General features: G+C 41.5%; 8 protein-coding genes across 8 annotated transcripts; 5 read left to right on the top strand and 3 right to left on the bottom strand.

The window, feature by feature from the left end:
* Window positions 1-136: 136 nt before the first annotated feature.
* SEC13 (GTPase-activating protein S13) lies at window positions 137-1,710 on the top strand (the record flags this gene model as incomplete). The annotated part of the gene is made up of 4 exons (XM_064823764.1): window positions 137-164; window positions 222-719; window positions 790-1,460; window positions 1,528-1,710. 4 exons carry the CDS (start codon window positions 137-139, stop codon window positions 1,708-1,710), a joined length of 1,380 nt encoding a protein of 459 aa, XP_064688589.1.
* An 834-nt stretch (window positions 1,711-2,544) lies between these two features.
* On the top strand, window positions 2,545-3,158 carry ATC70_004460 (uncharacterized protein; the record flags this gene model as incomplete). The annotated part of the gene is made up of 2 exons (XM_064823763.1): window positions 2,545-2,797; window positions 2,866-3,158. 2 exons carry the CDS (start codon window positions 2,545-2,547, stop codon window positions 3,156-3,158), a joined length of 546 nt encoding a protein of 181 aa, XP_064688588.1.
* Window positions 3,159-3,264: 106 nt separating this feature from the next.
* ATC70_004459 (uncharacterized protein) lies at window positions 3,265-5,094 on the top strand (the record flags this gene model as incomplete). Its single annotated transcript, XM_064823762.1, has 5 exons — window positions 3,265-3,304; window positions 3,364-3,530; window positions 3,585-3,683; window positions 3,742-3,924; window positions 3,982-5,094. 5 exons carry the CDS (start codon window positions 3,265-3,267, stop codon window positions 5,092-5,094), a joined length of 1,602 nt encoding a protein of 533 aa, XP_064688587.1.
* A 1,580-nt stretch (window positions 5,095-6,674) lies between these two features.
* Window positions 6,675-8,857, top strand: ATC70_004458 (uncharacterized protein; the record flags this gene model as incomplete). The annotated part of the gene is made up of 8 exons (XM_064823761.1): window positions 6,675-6,725; window positions 6,783-6,882; window positions 6,936-7,177; window positions 7,233-7,289; window positions 7,343-7,848; window positions 7,909-8,419; window positions 8,469-8,650; window positions 8,707-8,857. 8 exons carry the CDS (start codon window positions 6,675-6,677, stop codon window positions 8,855-8,857), a joined length of 1,800 nt encoding a protein of 599 aa, XP_064688586.1.
* A 593-nt stretch (window positions 8,858-9,450) lies between these two features.
* Window positions 9,451-9,920, top strand: ATC70_004457 (uncharacterized protein; the record flags this gene model as incomplete). The annotated part of the gene is made up of 2 exons (XM_064823760.1): window positions 9,451-9,641; window positions 9,704-9,920. The coding sequence occupies 2 exons, from the start codon at window positions 9,451-9,453 to the stop codon at window positions 9,918-9,920; spliced, it is 408 nt and encodes a 135-aa protein (XP_064688585.1).
* Window positions 9,921-9,963: 43 nt separating this feature from the next.
* Window positions 9,964-10,665, bottom strand: ATC70_004456 (uncharacterized protein; the record flags this gene model as incomplete). The annotated part of the gene is made up of 1 exon (XM_064823759.1): window positions 9,964-10,665. The coding sequence occupies one exon, from the start codon at window positions 10,663-10,665 to the stop codon at window positions 9,964-9,966; it is 702 nt and encodes a 233-aa protein (XP_064688584.1).
* Window positions 10,666-11,206: 541 nt separating this feature from the next.
* On the bottom strand, window positions 11,207-13,428 carry ATC70_004455 (Protein kinase domain-containing protein; the record flags this gene model as incomplete). Its single annotated transcript, XM_064823758.1, has 8 exons — window positions 11,207-11,486; window positions 11,560-11,578; window positions 11,687-12,221; window positions 12,294-12,613; window positions 12,671-12,868; window positions 12,930-12,960; window positions 13,015-13,274; window positions 13,338-13,428. 8 exons carry the CDS (start codon window positions 13,426-13,428, stop codon window positions 11,207-11,209), a joined length of 1,734 nt encoding a protein of 577 aa, XP_064688583.1.
* A 1,249-nt stretch (window positions 13,429-14,677) lies between these two features.
* On the bottom strand, window positions 14,678-16,262 carry ATC70_004454 (Pro-apoptotic serine protease NMA111; the record flags this gene model as incomplete). The annotated part of the gene is made up of 7 exons (XM_064823757.1): window positions 14,678-14,738; window positions 14,794-15,039; window positions 15,101-15,159; window positions 15,211-15,491; window positions 15,553-15,984; window positions 16,045-16,174; window positions 16,245-16,262. The coding sequence occupies 7 exons, from the start codon at window positions 16,260-16,262 to the stop codon at window positions 14,678-14,680; spliced, it is 1,227 nt and encodes a 408-aa protein (XP_064688582.1).
* Between the last annotated feature and the right edge of the window lie 469 nt (window positions 16,263-16,731).

The following is a 16,731-nucleotide window of genomic DNA, read 5'->3' as shown; positions in this document are numbered from 1 at the left end:
TCACACCTCTTGTTCTCTCTCTCTTTTTTTTTTCAAATTTCTATTATTGTCAAGGAAGGAGATGAGCCACCACTTTGCAGAAAAGACATATACGCATCTGACGTACTGCGATGCTTGCAAACAGCTATTATGGGGCATGAGAAAACAAGGACTCCAATGTAAAGGTAAAAGAGCTTGTTCACGGCTCTCGACTGAGCACGAGCATTAACGAATTGACGTAGAGTGTGGCTACAACTGTCATCGGAAATGTCAATCAGCAGCACCGAAATGCTCTTGTGCCATTACACAAGGCTTTTTGGACGACGCAGACACAACATCCAACTCACGAGCAGAAACGTATTTGCGTCAGTTGTCTCAAAAATCAGGAAACAAGGACCGTCGACCATCTACGTCTTCAAGCACATCATCCACAGCGTCAAAGCATGTCAAAGTAGGTGATACAAGCATCTATCTGTCTACATTTGAGCATGTCAAGGCTATCGCAACGTCTGACAAACTGCAAAATATCCTGGCGGAAGCAGCTACTACTGAGCAAGTACCTGTCAATGCCTATTTGGCTCAGCAAGCACCATTGAATCCTCAGATCACAGCTCGCAACTTTACCCGATTTGTGTCCAGATGTGGTCCAGTATTTGCATTCAGGGATGAGCTTTTGTTGCTATTGAGCTGGGAGAACCGAGTCGATACATTGGTGTCTTTGATCATCTACTGTTTAACATGTAAGTATGGAGGGTATGACAGTTCGGAGTTGATGTGTCACATTTGATTGACGTGTATGATATCATGTAGGCCTATATCCCAAGCTGATCTTCTTTGCTCCTCAAGCCCTCTTGGTGTATTTCATTCTCTCCAGCTATCCCAAAAGAAAGACGTCCGAGAAAATGGACACAAAGGACAAGATAAGGCAAAAGATAGCAAAAGCAACCACCGACAAAAAACCCCTGGAAGATGCATCGACGAGTAAGCGCACTCAGCATGACACACCCAATGTGTTTCCCTTCAATCTTTCGGCATTGTTTCAACCTGCGTCCGATGAATCCGCAGAATACCTGAAAAACTTGCAAAATATCCAAAACACAATGGGCGAATTCAGTGATGTGTATGACTGGATCATGATGCAGGCAAATCAGTTCAACTGGTCGTCTGAGGAGAAGACAATGAAAATCTTGCAGCTGGTCATAGTATCCAGCTTCCTAATTTCCTTTGTGCTCTACATGGTGCCTGTGAAGCTTATTTTTATGTCGTTTGGTCTGCTCGTCTATGGTTTCAATACAAGGTTCGCAAAGTATGTGCTGAATGAAGTGCAGCCTTACATGGTACAATTTGGAAAAAGAAACACAATGGCACTGCTGGAATGGTATGCTGATTTAGAAAAGAGATTGGAGCATCAGGATCATTTGCAAGAGATTTCTGTGTTTGAGAATCAACGCTGGTGGCCAAGACGTGGCTATTTGCATGAGGTATGTACAGAAGGTGCTTGTGAAATGCTTTGTGAGAGACTAGCATTGATGCTTGCTTGTTTGTTAGATGGTGAATGATGAGAGATCACCGTGGTCTGATTTTACGGGAGCCATCTACATGCCAATCATCACTGAAATACCTGCTCCCAAAGGATACCAATGGAAGGAGACGAGCGAATGGACGTTAGATACAACTGGCCCCTGGATCGACACGTATCTAGAAATTGGTGAGTTGTATGAGCAATTCTAGAGAATCACATCACAAGCTAACATCTCGTTGCTACTTTTGTAGAAGTAAGGAAGAAAATCCAGTTTGAACAGGGAACATGCGGTACTCACCCCCCCCCCCCCCTATTTCACAGATTGCAGTGACACCAGATGATGATGGGTGGATTTACAGCGATGATAGCTGGAAGATTTCAATACCTCAGACAGAACCTGTTGACTTTGATGATGGAGAACAGAATAGCGAGAATATGACTCGAAGACGAAGATGGGTTAGGGAATGCGAAAAGATATAAGGCAGTGTAAAATAACATGAGAAGGATAAAAAAAAAGGACACTATTTTCTGAATTTATTATTCGAGTTTATCAATTGAATGATGATATAAAGTGGTCAAAACTAGGTTTCATTCATACCTTGTGCTTTAGGTTGCTATGCCAATTTGAATCTTTCAGCATAGACGTTTATATCGTTTTGATCTAAATTTCTGAATGTTATGACTGCCACAGGCTGTTTTGCACATGCAAACGGTAAAACAGTTCCCCAAGGTGACCTCAGCAAAATCGATTCGAAGTTTTGTTTCAGACATCCATATGGAACACGCAAGACCATTCCGTCATTTACTAGCACATTCAGACACCCTTCATTTGGTCCATGTACCAAAACCAAGGTATCATAAACAAGAGGATAGATGGTGGTCATTGGAAAGATTCAAAGACCAATGATTCATGACACTGATGGTGTAATTCGACATAAGCATTGTTACACCAACAAAAGACAACTAAAAAGTTACCGATTTTCTCCAGTTTGTATTTCTATTTGCTCTTTCTTCCATATACCACTTCCATATTACACATTTAAATGTCATTCACAAACAATGCAGAGGCAGGCCCATCGACCCCTACTAGAACAAATAGCATCAACAAGCCACAATTACAGCAACCAAAACTAGAGCTAGCGGATAAAGTGGAGATCTACAATGCAACGACACTGGAGGATTGCTTGGATTATTCGCTGCTTGTATCCAACAACATCAGCATGGCTCGTGATCAGTTAGCAAATGAAAGGAATTGGCTCACTTGGTTTAGATTGTCATGCACACTTATAATCTTGGGTAATTTAATGATCCCCATGCAAGCAAATCAGTAGAAATTGACATTTTCTTGATTTACACAATTACAGGATTTACTGTCTTGATCCAATTCCGATTACCAGAAGAAAATGAAGACGCACCTCGTGCTGATATAACGAATAAGCCAGTGGGCTACATCTTTGTGGCAATAGGCCTTACATGTTTCTTTGTGGGCATTGGCAAATACTTCAAGAGTCAGCGATTATTAGTGAAGCAGGCAACCTATGTGGAAGCAGGCTGGGGAAGCTATATAGCTGTGGGTATCTTGTTTGTGTTTGTTTGCACCATCATGATCTTGGCTTCTACCAATGCATCCGCTACATCATTTCTAAAACAACAATGATATTCGGATATTCAATAAAACCGAAAAAGGATGTCTTGTCCGTTTTCTCATCTTGCGTTTGCTTTTTTTCTTTTCTTCTCTTTTTTTCTTACTTGTAACATACAAAATGTCTTGGTGGGGTCAAAGTCCTTTTGATGAAGTTGTGGGTGAGTAGTTGGCTGCGGTTAGTTTGTCAGGGGCTATCCATTTATGCCTTTGTTTTTAGAGCGAGCAACTTCAGAATTACTGCCTGGAGGTCAGGAAGACCTCGTTTTAAATCTGGATATCAGCGATCAAATTCGTAGCAAGAAGATCAATGCCAAGGATGCCATGCGCTCGTTCAAACGAAGATTGGCTCATAAGAACCCAAATGTACAGCTTGCTACATTAAACGTAAGTGTATCGCTAGGCATCTAGCGTCATACAATGAGTAACAATACGAGCTAGCTGGTGGATACATGTGTAAAAAACGGAGGTGACGTATTTGTCAAGGAGATAGCTTCCAGAGAGTTTATGGATGAGCTTGTTTCGATCTTAAAGGCACCTGTAAGTATCAAACTATACTAGAGTTGACTGTGCACGGTACTGAATGTCGCTACGGTAGGCTGGCTGCAATATCGACGTCAAGAACAAGCTACTGTACGTTATCCAGACTTGGGGATTGGCCTCCAAGAACAAACCTACTCTTAGCTACATGTCTGATACATACGCTTTACTGAAGGCTGAAGGTGTTCAATTTCCACCCGTCAAAGAGAATATAGACGGCATTCTCCTGGAAACTGCGGCTGTAAGTTGTGCGCATTATGTCTTGCAAGTGCTTATTAACATGGAGGACATACGATAGGCACCTGAATGGTCGGACTCGGACGTATGTGATAGATGTCGTACAGCATTCACAATGACAAATAGAAAGCACCATTGCCGTAATTGTGGCGGCACCTTTTGCCAGCAATGCTCAGCCAAGACAATGCCATTGCCAAAACTTGGCATCAATGAACATGTGAGAGTGTGCGACGGTTGTTATATCAAGCTGAAATTGGACAAAGCAAACATCAAGCCATCTACCTCTACCAGATCTGTTTCCTCTCAACCTGTTGCAGCTGCACCTGTTGACAGCAAAGAGGATGACTATGACGATGACATGAAAAAGGCGATTGAACTTTCGTTAAAGGAGGCTGAACAACAAAAGACGAGCTACGGTGCTGGATATGTCGCCCCATCTGCTCAGCAGTACCAATCATCGCCTTCACAGCAACAGCAGCAACCAAAAACGCAAGAAGCAGTTGAGGACGACCCTGATTTAGCAGCAGCTATAGCCGCTTCTTTGAGAGATCTCGAGATCTCCAAGCAACAACCTGCCTCTCCACAACAGCAGCAGCAACAAAATAAGAACGATTTGTCGCCTGTAGAAATGGAGAACATACTGCTCTTCTCAACATTAATGGATCGTGTTTACGCATCTGGTGGTGATGTCTCCAACGATACTCAAATCAATCAACTGTACACACAAATTGGAGCACTGCAGCCAAAGTTAGTCAAGAGTTTAGACGAGACCATCCGCAAGAGAAACGCTTTTATCGAGCTACATGAGAAACTGAACATGGCAGTGAAGGCCTATGATCGATTATTAGAAGAGAGAATTGCCGGTGTACGATACAACAATATACCTGAACAACAATATCAACAACAACCTTTGTATCATCAGCCCATGGATTACTATCCTCCACCTCAGCATCAAGATACTAACAAATACTATCCCTCACAAAGCGCTCCTCCTCAAGAACACTACCCTCAAGATTATAATCATTATCAAACACCTGCTGTCAACAATCAAGATATGAGCAATTACTATTCGGCACCACCACACTATCAGATGTCTTCTGGTGCTCCTCCACAAGCACCAGGAGTGGAGCAGCAAAAGCAATCTGTTGACGAGGCTCCTTTGATTGATTTGTAGTGGGTCGCCATCTAGAGCCAGAAGGTTGATTTGGTCCTCGTCTTTTCAACTGTGAATGAACACTAAAGTGCAAGAGGGCAACATTTGTGAGGCGATTCAATCCTTCATGTCCTAAAAATTAAAAAAGAGATGGTAGCGATTCAATACAATGTTTGCTCGGATTCTTTTATATTTTTGTAATAAATACTAGCGTTTACACCAAAAATCAATTTGCAAAAAAAAAAGAAAGAAGAAAGTAGCTATAGGATAAGCTATCCGTTTCAGAAACATCGATTGCCTTCATAAGAAGGCATTTTGCCAGCAGCAGCCAAAATAATTGAAACGCCGTACCTATATCATTTGCTTCAGATTGGTCAAAATTTGATCAGAATCGACCTTGTTGAACTATTTTGCCAGATTCGACTATATAAAATGTGATGATCGTCCTCTGCTTTCTTAAGCTCTCTTAGAATACTTTTCAAGGCGAGTCCGATGGTACTAATTAAAACAAGTGTTGTGAACAAACTTATTGAGCAATGTTGATAAATATAAAATGAGGTTTTTGGCTAAAATGTCGAGATTTTGCATAATAAGGTTTCACAGAGGTGTTTCCAGGTGTTACGTTGGACCGATAGAAACATTTTGATTCAATGTATACCATAGTAAAAGTCTTCGTTTTCAAGGTGAAAAATGCGATTGTTTGATTTTCGATGAAAACCATGAGGGGTACCTCATGCCTTTTGGTCGATTTTTGGCCATGTTTTTTTTTTTGGTCCCAAAAAAAGTTGAGCAAAGGTGTCAGTAAGTAAGTGCTAGATGAGAGAAAACGTTTGGTACTATTCTGGCGGTCTAGCGCGGCCTCTAACCCAAGAAATGACGGCCCAAACGTATACAAATTATGCTGCGATTTGTACATTTCCGAGTAGTAAGAAGCAATGCAACTATGCCGTCTGCCCATACACGAGTTGTCTCATTGATACAAATGCGGGGCATCGTAGAGGAGCCAGATTTACAGTTACAAATCGCTCATGGAGAATTTTCATGCGAAATTAAAGGGTCAAAAAGTGAAATGTCAGTGTATACCGAAAGAGTTTGAGCAAGAAGCCACTTTGGTATTATAACATGCACTTTATTCATCAATTGGATTGTGAAGGACCGTATATAACTGAGCACATCGCTGGATATAACTAGATGGCAGCACATTAGAGATCACGTAAGCCACTTTTTGCATTGCTACTGGTATGTTGGTCTGTTCTTTCTGTGTATACATTCATGAATGCTGCCACAACCAGAATATGTAAAAGTGACATGGATGCATGCTTTTAGATATAAACTATAAGCGCATGGACATTCATCACAAGTAGGCTCTCTAACTGTGATCACAATAGATTTCATCGCCAATATAGCATGAGCAAATCATTGCATCCAAAGCCATCAGGGCAAATAAATGAATAGACAATTGCACATTTCTGTGAAACATGTGCTAGCCACGATTCGAGTTTCCCACAATCATGGGTGTACTTAGCAAATCTAGTATTTAAACTTAGCATTGATGGAATTGCAAAAATGGTTTTCTTTTTATATAAATATTTATACAGAAAATGACAGAATCTATTGACGCACTTGTAGAGAAATGGCTCGCTGTGGACAAGGTACTATTTTGCTTTGGATATCAGGTTTGCGCCATATCAGCTTACTTTTTGTTGTAGAACGAAGAGACACGCAATGAAATCATCGCGCTTCACAAGGCTAACAACGTCCAAGAACTGGAGAAGCGACTTTCTACTCGTATTGAATTTGGCACTGCCGGTAAGATGGCTGATATGTAAATCTACGCACATACTAAGGAAATGGAAACGCAGGCTTGCGAGCGAGAATGGAAGCAGGTTTTTCTAGAATGAATGACTTGACCGTGCTTCAAGCATCACAAGGTCTGGCCATCTACATTGAAAAGACAGTGAAAGACGCCAAGAAGAGAGGTGTTGTTGTTGGCCATGATCATCGCCATCATTCAAAGGAATTTGCTCAATTGACTGCTGCTGCTTTTATTCAACGTGGATTCAAGGTTTGGTTTTACAAGGAATTGGTTCACACTCCTTTGGTGGTAAGTGGCGATGACAGTATAAACGTACAGTTCATGTACTAATAGCAAAGAGTAGCCTTATACTATCAAAAAATTGCATGCTGCAGGTGGCGTCATGATTACTGCTTCTCACGTAAGTACCAACAGTGCTCGAGTTGGAAGTCAAACTGACAATGTGGCATGCAGAATCCCAAAGACGACAATGGCTACAAGGTGTATTGGGAGAATGCCTGTCAAATCATCCCTCCTCATGACGAAGGAATCGCTGCTACCATCTTGGAAAACTTGGAGCCTTGGGGCTGGAATTATGATTTGGTATCCACCAGTGATTTAGTGAATGATCCCACCGACCAAGGTGTCATCGATTCATACTTTGAAGAAGTCGAGGCATTATGCAAAAACAAGCAGGACAACCAAGACACCCAAGTCAAGTTTGTTTACACTGCAATGCACGGTGTTGGTACTCCATTTGCCAAGCGCGCATTCGCTTGCTTTGGATTACCTCCTTTTGTGCCTGTGGAAGCCCAAATCTCACCGGATCCTGACTTCCCTACTGTTGCCTTTCCCAATCCCGAAGAAGGTAAAGGCGCTTTGAATTTAGCCATCCAAACTGCCGATCAAGTGAATGGCAATATCATCCTGGCCAACGATCCAGATGCTGATCGTTTGGCTATTGCTGAAAAGCAGCCCAAGTAGGTTATTTTATCAAACAGGCATCATATGATGGAATCTGTCTAACATACTTGTATCAGTGGTAAATGGGTCATTTTCACAGGAAACCAAATTGGCTCTATATTGGGTGCAGCCTCTTTTGAAAAAGCCATTGCCTCTGGCCAACGACCTGAGCATTTAGCCATGGTTGCTAGTACAGTGTCATCCAAATTCCTGGCTCGTATGGCTGAAGTAGAAGGGTTTAGATTTGAAGAGTCATTGACTGGTTTCAAATGGATCGGCAACACTGCTATGCTTCTCGAGAAACAGAGATTCAATGTCATTTTCTCTTACGAAGAGGCTATTGGATTCACAATTGGAGACATTGTAAAGGACAAGGACGGTGTGAGTGCTTTGGCCTTCTTTTCTGAGTGGGCTGTGCAACTCTATAAACGTGGAATCACTGCTTATGACTATTTGGAGGAGCTGTACAAAAAGTACGGTTATTTTGTAAGCGAGAACTCTTACTTTATCTGTGATGACAAGAAGAAGATTGCAAAGATTTTTGATCGTATTCGTTTTGGAGACGAAAGCCAACGTGAAGGCGGCAAGGTAAGACAAGTCATTGATCCAATGATTTCAAGCACTAAGTTATTTCTAGACTGGACACAAGTTGTGCTATCCAGAAACAATTGGCGGCCACAAGGTCATTGGCATTCGTGATCTGACAGTTGGATACGATTCCACTACTCCTGATAATGAGCCAACATTGCCTGTCTCAGCATCTTCTGAAATGATTACATTCCGTTTGGATAACCACACAGTGTTTACTATTCGTACAAGGTACAGTCAAAGATATGTTTTGATCTAGTACAGCATCCATACTAACTGATTTTCAGTGGCACTGAGCCCAAGATCAAATACTACTCCGAGCTGCGTGGTGCAAGTGAGGAGCAAGCTAGAATCGATCTCCATCAAGTAGTTGAGGCTATTGGTGACGAACTCATGGAATACCAAAAGAACGGACTTGCCAAGAAGAAGGAGGACTAAAGCGGAATCACCCCAGTATTAGTTTTGTACGGAAAGTGCAAACCAAATGTTTGCATTTGTTTGAATAAATCATTCTAGCTCATTTTGACGTATATGTAAAAGGCAGCAGTGATTGAATGATTTGATCATATATCTTGCATCTTCATTCCATCATTGACATCAACATTCACTAAACCTTTTATGCAACCACAATTCGAACCCGCATCGTTCTTTATTGAAACCCAAAATTGAGACTTGTTGCCATGAAATCTTTGATCCTTCCATTTCATGGAAATAATGATGATATTTCCCGGCTATTAAATGATCGCCCTCCGAGGATGCCTTGTGTATTCTTGGAGATATGACGAAGTACGCCTGGCCACCCACCTTGTTACTAGGGGCGTGTTTATGAAAGATCTGAATAATTCCAAGTGTTACTTACATATGAAAAACGAAAATGAAAAAAAAAAAAAAAAAAAAATTGGCAGGCGGCAAAATCCATGACAACCCCTCTTCATCATGGGAACAATTTCAAGGGTGGCTGTGAGTTTGATTTATCTTCTTCCTCCTTCTTCCTTCTTCCGTGTTTTTCGTCATTTAATACATAATACAGTATGCCCAACGCTCAACAAACACAAGTGCTCATGGCTCCCATCAAGCTATACAGAGAGATTTTGCGCTCCCACCGTTCATTGCCACCTGCCATGCGAGCAATGGGCGATGATTATGTAAAGGCTGAATTTCAGAGACACAAGAGCATTGACAATCCTGCACATATCGTTGGCTTCGTATCCCAATGGCAGTCGTAAGATCGAGATACAGGCATGCTTTTTAATCACTTGAAACCAACGCTGTCTACCCTTGTAGATACCTTGAAATGATGCAAACACAAACAGCGCCATTGCCTCAAGATTCTACTGCACCTTCACACGATCCACTAGTAAGAAGTTTCAACAATCCTACTGATGGAGGTTGGGGAAAGAAGCTGGATGCTGAATTACTGGAGAAAATGAGCGACGAGCAACTAGGTCAGCTTTATGAATTGAGACAAGAAGTTAAAAGATCATTAGGCGATAAAGAATGAATAAAGTACACAAATTGAACAATGATTCTCGGGTGGGTAAAGTTTATTTGCCATAGTTGTAGTCAGGGATATCTCCAGCAAACATCCAAGATCGCTGTTCGCCATCACTGAGATGGGCACAACTGCCGTTTTCGACTAGAGACCAGGTACCATCTTGCTGACGCACCAGACGAGACAGAGAGCAGGTGCCACAACGCACGGCGTAGTTGGAGTCTCGTAGCAATGCTCTGACAGCAGCAATGGCGGATGCTGCATGGCCTGATAGTAAAATTGTGTGAGGGGGATTTGATTCAGCATCCAGATCTGCCACGAGCTTATCCAGGCCCCTCTTGACACGCAGGTGGCATTCATGGACAGTTTCGACACCACTGGGCAAAGGGATACTGGATTCGTGATCCGTAATGTTCAATTTGGGAAAGAATTGCTTCAATTCTGTCAAGGGCGCCACAGGGAGATAGGATCCATGAGCAATACCGTAGAATTCAGCCATACTGTAGTCCACAAAAAGAGGTATATCGCATTCTTCCACTAGCGGATACACTGTTTCCAAGACACGATACATGGGAGATGAGTAGATGCGGTTAATGGATTTGTCTTTGAGGTACTTTGCGACTTCTCGGGATTGCTTTCTTCCCAGTTCTGAGAGAGGAGGATCATTGCGCAGATTTGTTGGGAGAAAAGGCGTGTCATTCACCCAGTCTTCGCGATACCCGTGTCTCACGACCCAAACTTCCTGCACAACCATTTCGAAATCTATGTATCTATAATAGTTGGAAAAGTGCCTGCAAAAAAATTGTCAATCAATTGATTATCTTTGAATGTTGGGTTTCACACGATAGAGTCACAAAAGAACGTGTTCAAGGCATCATGGATTGATCTCAACGAGATTGGATATCCATATATCTTGCGCAACCATCTCCAAGCACAAGCACTGGAATCCACTGCTGAGATTTCCGTGCTACCTTTTGCATAAAACGCAGATCTGATTGATATAAAGAATGTTTATTGTGAAATTTGATTTGGTGATGGTGATGCTTTGTAGTGTAATTCATAGTAGTTTTTTTTTAATTGTTATAAGAGTATTCGATGAGGGCTGCTCTTGAACGAAACCACTTCAAAGGAGTAGGAAAATACAAAGACAAAAAAAAAATAGGAATCAAAAGAGATATATAAGTGGAGACAGACATACACATACTCAAACAAAGGTAGAGAGAGAGAGAGAGGGACTACATATATAGAGAAATAGACAAAAGAGAGAGAGAGAGAAAGAGAGAGAAGAAAATGTATTAAAAGTCTTCATAAAGTCGATTGGTATTTACTAGATGAAATGGTTTAGAAGGAGACTGCAATGAAGGCTTGCGTTCGTCCATGATGTTTTGTATGTCATTTTGTTTGCGCATGTAGCCTCCTTCATCATTATCGTTTTGCTCTGGTAGATATGGATTGTTGGCATTGCTGCTGCTGTTGTTGTTGTTATTATTCGAGGTGGTATCAGGAAGGAATGAGTACTGCTGCTGCTGATGTTGTTGTGGAGATCCGTGTCCTGCTTTGGTTTGGCTACGTAAACTAAGAGTCAATTTATTTAATTTTTAGTGACAAATGTGTTCTATGACGAGAGAGACAGAGAAGATAGACTTACACTCTACTACTTGAAGGGCCTGAGGGAGGGTGGAAGTGTGTACGTTTTACAGAGAAAAGAGGATCAGCAATGCTTGGTTCGATAGGGTTTGTTTCATCAGTCAGCACCCTCTTTCTCTCATACTTACCACCTAACTGTTGTTGTTGTTGTTGCATTGGATGCTGTTGCTGCTGATTATCCCTAACCAGCATTCTTCCTCCTCCTGTTCCCGTGTATCCCAGATGATTAGCATATGGATCCTGGTAGCCTGTAGGCGATGCTAGCTGCTGCTGCTGTTGTTGCTGTTGAGCTTGTTGCTGCTGTTGAGCTTGCTGTTGGACTTGTTGCTGTTGTTGTAATTGAGCTTGTTGGGCTTGTTGTTGCTGCAATTGCTGACTGCTGGATACAACAGGACCGCCAGAGAAGTAGGTGGGTTTGTGTTGGAGCATCTTTTGCTGCTGTTGATATTGTAGCATAACATCATCTAAGCGTTTGGACGTCTCAGGCGATTTGGTCTCTGAACGATAAGGGGCTCTGAGATTTGCTGAAGGTAGTGGTGCGCCAGTGCCCATTCCACTTGTCATTCGTCTAGGATTGGCATCGAATGGAGGGGTAGATCCCATATATGCATTTAAAGGATTCAAGCCAGTATCTGGAGCTTGATAGGCAGCCTTCTTTTCTTGCTATATGTTATTTAAGGAGAAGAAAAGGTTGATATTCCAATTATTCATCTCCATCTCTCTAGCTACACTTACCAATTTGCGGATAGTCCAATCAAAGACATAATCGTATTGAAAGCCTTCACGAACAAACAAGTCTCGAAATAGTTTACGAAGGTAGGAATAGTCAGGTTTATCGTCAAAGCGAAGAGATCGTACATAGTTGAGGTATATTGCGAACTCCTGATGCAAGCCACGACATAATGCGTCTGCAGGTGTAGTCATTTTCTTTTCCATGATTTTATCGTATTTCTCTTTCTTTGTTCTGGCTCTAATGCCCTGCCAAGGCAACTGACCTCGGCAAAAGTACACCAGGATGTAGCCTAGTGATTCGAGGTCATCACGCCGTGATTGCTCTGCGCAGAGAATAAACGCGTTAATGTCTGCTTTATCTACGAAATGGGAATGCCTACCTATTCCCAAGTGAGTATTGACACTAGCGTAACGTGGTGTACCAGTCAAGTTCTTATTTTCTCTGTAGGGTATATGTACGTTGCTCTTTGGGTCTCTATATCGTTTAGCCAAGCCGAAATCAATCATGTTCACTTGATTCCCACGTTTACCAATACCCATTAAGAAGTTATCGGGTTTAATATCTCTGTGGATGAAGCCTAGCAAGATAAGTATCAGTACAAAGCATGCCAAATGCTGTTGACGTATGTTGCAATGTACCTTTGGAGTGAACATATTCCACGCGAGATAGCTACAGGATCGTTTCAGTAGGTTGTAATTTGCCATGCCAAGCTCTTTCTCTTACCAATTGATCGGCCAACAGTAATACGGTTTTGAGCGAAAAGCGACGTTTACAGTAGTTAAACAGGTCTTCCATGGAGGGGCCCAACAGATCCATAACAAGCACATTAAAGTCACCTTCTCTCCCGTACCACCTAACAAAGGGAATACCAACACCACCAGCCAAGGTCTTGTAAACTCTAGCCTCATATTCAAGCTGAGGATGGGCAGCACGGATGCTCTCCAGCTTGACAGCAATGTCCTCGCCGCTCATGATGTTTGTGCCTAAAAAATGTGTGATTTTTGTCAAGCCTTGTAGATGATGAGTATCTTTTGTTTATTACTCACCCAAATAAATTTCACCAAAAGAACCAGCGCCAATCTTTCGGCCTAATTTGTATTTGGTGCCTATAATGATTTCTCTTCCTTCTAACGACATTCTGAAAGATATGTATCAAATTTATTCAAGTATATAGGTCTTATATACGTTCTGGGTGTGTTGTTGGAAGAAGTTGATATAAAGAAAATGTTGAAAAAAGGAAGAAGAAGAGAGAGGAAAAAAAAAAAAGGAAAAAAACCTCGAGTTCTAATAGGTGAGCATGCTGATGAGAACGAAAAATCAATCATCCTCACCACGTCATCAGAGGCCCAGAAGTTCTTGCCAACATTTACAGTTCCATTTTTCATCGCATAGACGGTGTTGGGACGCATTCGGGCACCGTTAGGTACAGGATAGAGATCAGAGATCCTGTATCTAGATCCAAAAATGTGATTAATTAGTTGCGAAATCAACATGTTGAATGGTACATTGGAAGATTGGCATACTTTTAAATAACGCCGACAACATCAAGGTAGCACGAACCTTTAAATAAAGATGTTGGTCATTGCCTTTTAAATTAAAAAAGAACATTGCCTCCGTGCCAATTAAAGTCATCTCATCTTTTGCGGTTGCTATGGGGCTGAAAGCGAATGAAATATCTGCTTGGTTCCAACATTTGGCGCAGGCCTGAAAAGCTTTTACTGTGGTCACCAGCATGCAAGACCAATGATCATACTCGATTTCAACTTCTAAATGTCTGTACTCATGGTAAGGCTTGTCATTTCTACGCAGAATATTCAGATCAAGAGAAAATCAGCATACCATTTACAGGTATCTTGATTTGTAACTCTAAATTTACAGGCAGTAATATTTACAGTCAGTTATCTCGACCTACATGTGTGGTAACTCGAACTTCTTTTGTGTGGTGTTAGTCCATCAAATGTAAACGCTGTAGATGCTAATAGTGAAATTTTATTTATTGTCAATTTGGCATTAAACTAGTCCATCAATTAGTTGCACAACATTGAAAGCCGCCGCGACTTGAGAGTTTGAACTTGAAGCTATTTTGAAGTCGTTACCCATACGATATGATCAAAAAGTAGATTAGCAAACGTACTTCATCTCATCAAGCATCCGTTGGTATGGTAAATACCTAGATGCTATCGTGCTAAAGTCAAAAATATGATGTTCGAACTTTATGCGTCCTTAGAGTGTATGAGTATGAAAATTAAGACTTTTTAAACAACAGATTAGATTGTTGCATAGTAAGGAGAGTTATGGATGCTATTGCTGCGTTTATGCACAGGATGCTTTATGTATATATATTAATAATCTACTTCAAAAAATACAAGAATCTCCTCTTTTTCTATTACATGCTGAATACCAAACAGGTACCATCATCAGAGGCAGAACAGATGACATTGCCATCACTACAGAAAATGGATGATTAGCACAAGCAAAGACGATAAGCATCAAAATACATACTCTGCGACGGCGATATCAAGAACGGTATCACGATGGCCAGACCAAGACTTGACACATTGACCTGTACGAGCATCCCACATCTTTACAGTTCTGTCTGCTGAGCATGTGGCAAGCATAGGAGAGTTTTTAACAAACTTTGCTTTAACAACGGCATCTTCATGGCTCAAGGTAGCACGGAGACGCTGTGTTTGGACATCCCAAATAGAGACTGTACCGTCAACTGAACCGGTAGCAGCTAAAGGAAGGCTACAAACGGTTTAAAAATTAGAACAATCAAAGTGCATCTCCATGCGAACAAAATACTTACACATCACAGAATGAAGATGTCTCCACTGAGTCTGTGTGGTTTTCTAATGAAGCAACAATCTAAAGCACAACTGAATAAGCCATGCCAAAACCTTCATATAAAGCACTTACATTGCCATTCAAGATATTCACAAGTCTAGCTTTACCAGTAGCATCACCAGTGATAGCCAAAGTACTATCCTTGTTTACACAAACAGATGTAATGACTTCAGCATGGAAACGAGCATCATCACCAGACAAACGGAATTCAGCAGCTGCAGACTTGGGATCCCAGATAATGAAACTAGAATCTTCAGATGTTGAAACAATCTTCTTGCCATCAGGTGTGAAACAACCTGCAGTGACAGGACCAGCATGACCGTTGAAGATGTTCATGAATTTACCCGAAGGCACTATAGGACACGATGAGTTTCTTCAGTAGCACAGATGCCACATCAATTCAGTTTTACTTACTGGCCCACATCCAAATAGTGGAATCATTTGCACCAGCCAACAAAATGTTACCCTTGGGATGCCAGTCGATCCAGATAATCTCATCAGGGCCATCCACAGATACACAAAAGTCACCAGTTTCAGCGTTCCAGACACGCACCTTACCGTCCATAGCTGCGGATGCAACATACTTGCCATCACAACTGAAAGCGACAGCTGTGACAGAATCAGTATGACCATCGAGGCATTTCATCATCTCACCAGTATCACAACGCCACAAATAACTCTTGTCATCACCGCCACCACTGACAATAATACCATTACTAGTGGGATGCATAGCAATGGCATAGACGGGCTCACGATGATCAAAGAAACCTTGCACTGAGTCATCTGCAAGTTCCATAGTGTTTTCATCGTCGGCATTGGGTCTAACTTCAAAGCCATCGGCAGAGTCTAATTGTGCATGTTGTAAGCCTCCAAGCTGACCACAAGCAGATCAAGTACTATTATTACCATCCATATCCTCTTCCTCATCATCGTCGTCCATAGGCTCGCCTTCATCCAAGTCGGGCACCTCTTCCTCTTCAACATCTCCTTCTTGGACATACTCATCCTCGACGAGGTTATCAATTTCTTCCTCAATCTACATTGCAGATGAATGCTCTCTTCAGCAATCTCGCTCATTTACTGTGTATTGCCATCAATCTACTTACATGCTCAGGAGCAGACATTTTCGTTCAAGTGTGATTGATTATAACAAATGAAAGAGATCAGTAATAATAAAAAGGTAGAAAAGTTTGAAAAAAAAAAGGATGGAAGCCGAGTCACGAAAGTGTTGATTTGTAAGTTGGGAATCTTCCACAAACATGTCAAAGCATTATGTAAAAGCCGATATGGGATACGGACCACCTATTAATTTGAGCTACCGAGTTATGAACCATCTATGTTTCAGCTAATTTTATAGCATAATAGTTTCTACTAGATACAGACTATCTATAACGTCTAAAAATGTCCAGTTTGCCTTACAACCACCGTCATCTCACTAATAAGCTGTATCAATGTGCTATGATACAGCGATACAACAGTGTCAATCAGCCTAATATTTCCAGCTGAATATTTCGCAGTATGCTCTAAATTTAGATAAATGCATACAATGTCTGTACGCCTTTGTATCATAACAAAAATGCGTTTATTGACAAG

Source organism: Mucor velutinosus (genome assembly GCF_035048745.1).
Source record: "Mucor velutinosus strain NIH1002 chromosome Unknown tig00001540, whole genome shotgun sequence".
NCBI lineage: Eukaryota > Fungi > Mucoromycota > Mucoromycetes > Mucorales > Mucoraceae > Mucor > Mucor velutinosus.
The sequence above is the reverse complement of the archived record's forward strand: the minus strand, read 5'-3'. Positions and strand labels throughout refer to the sequence as shown.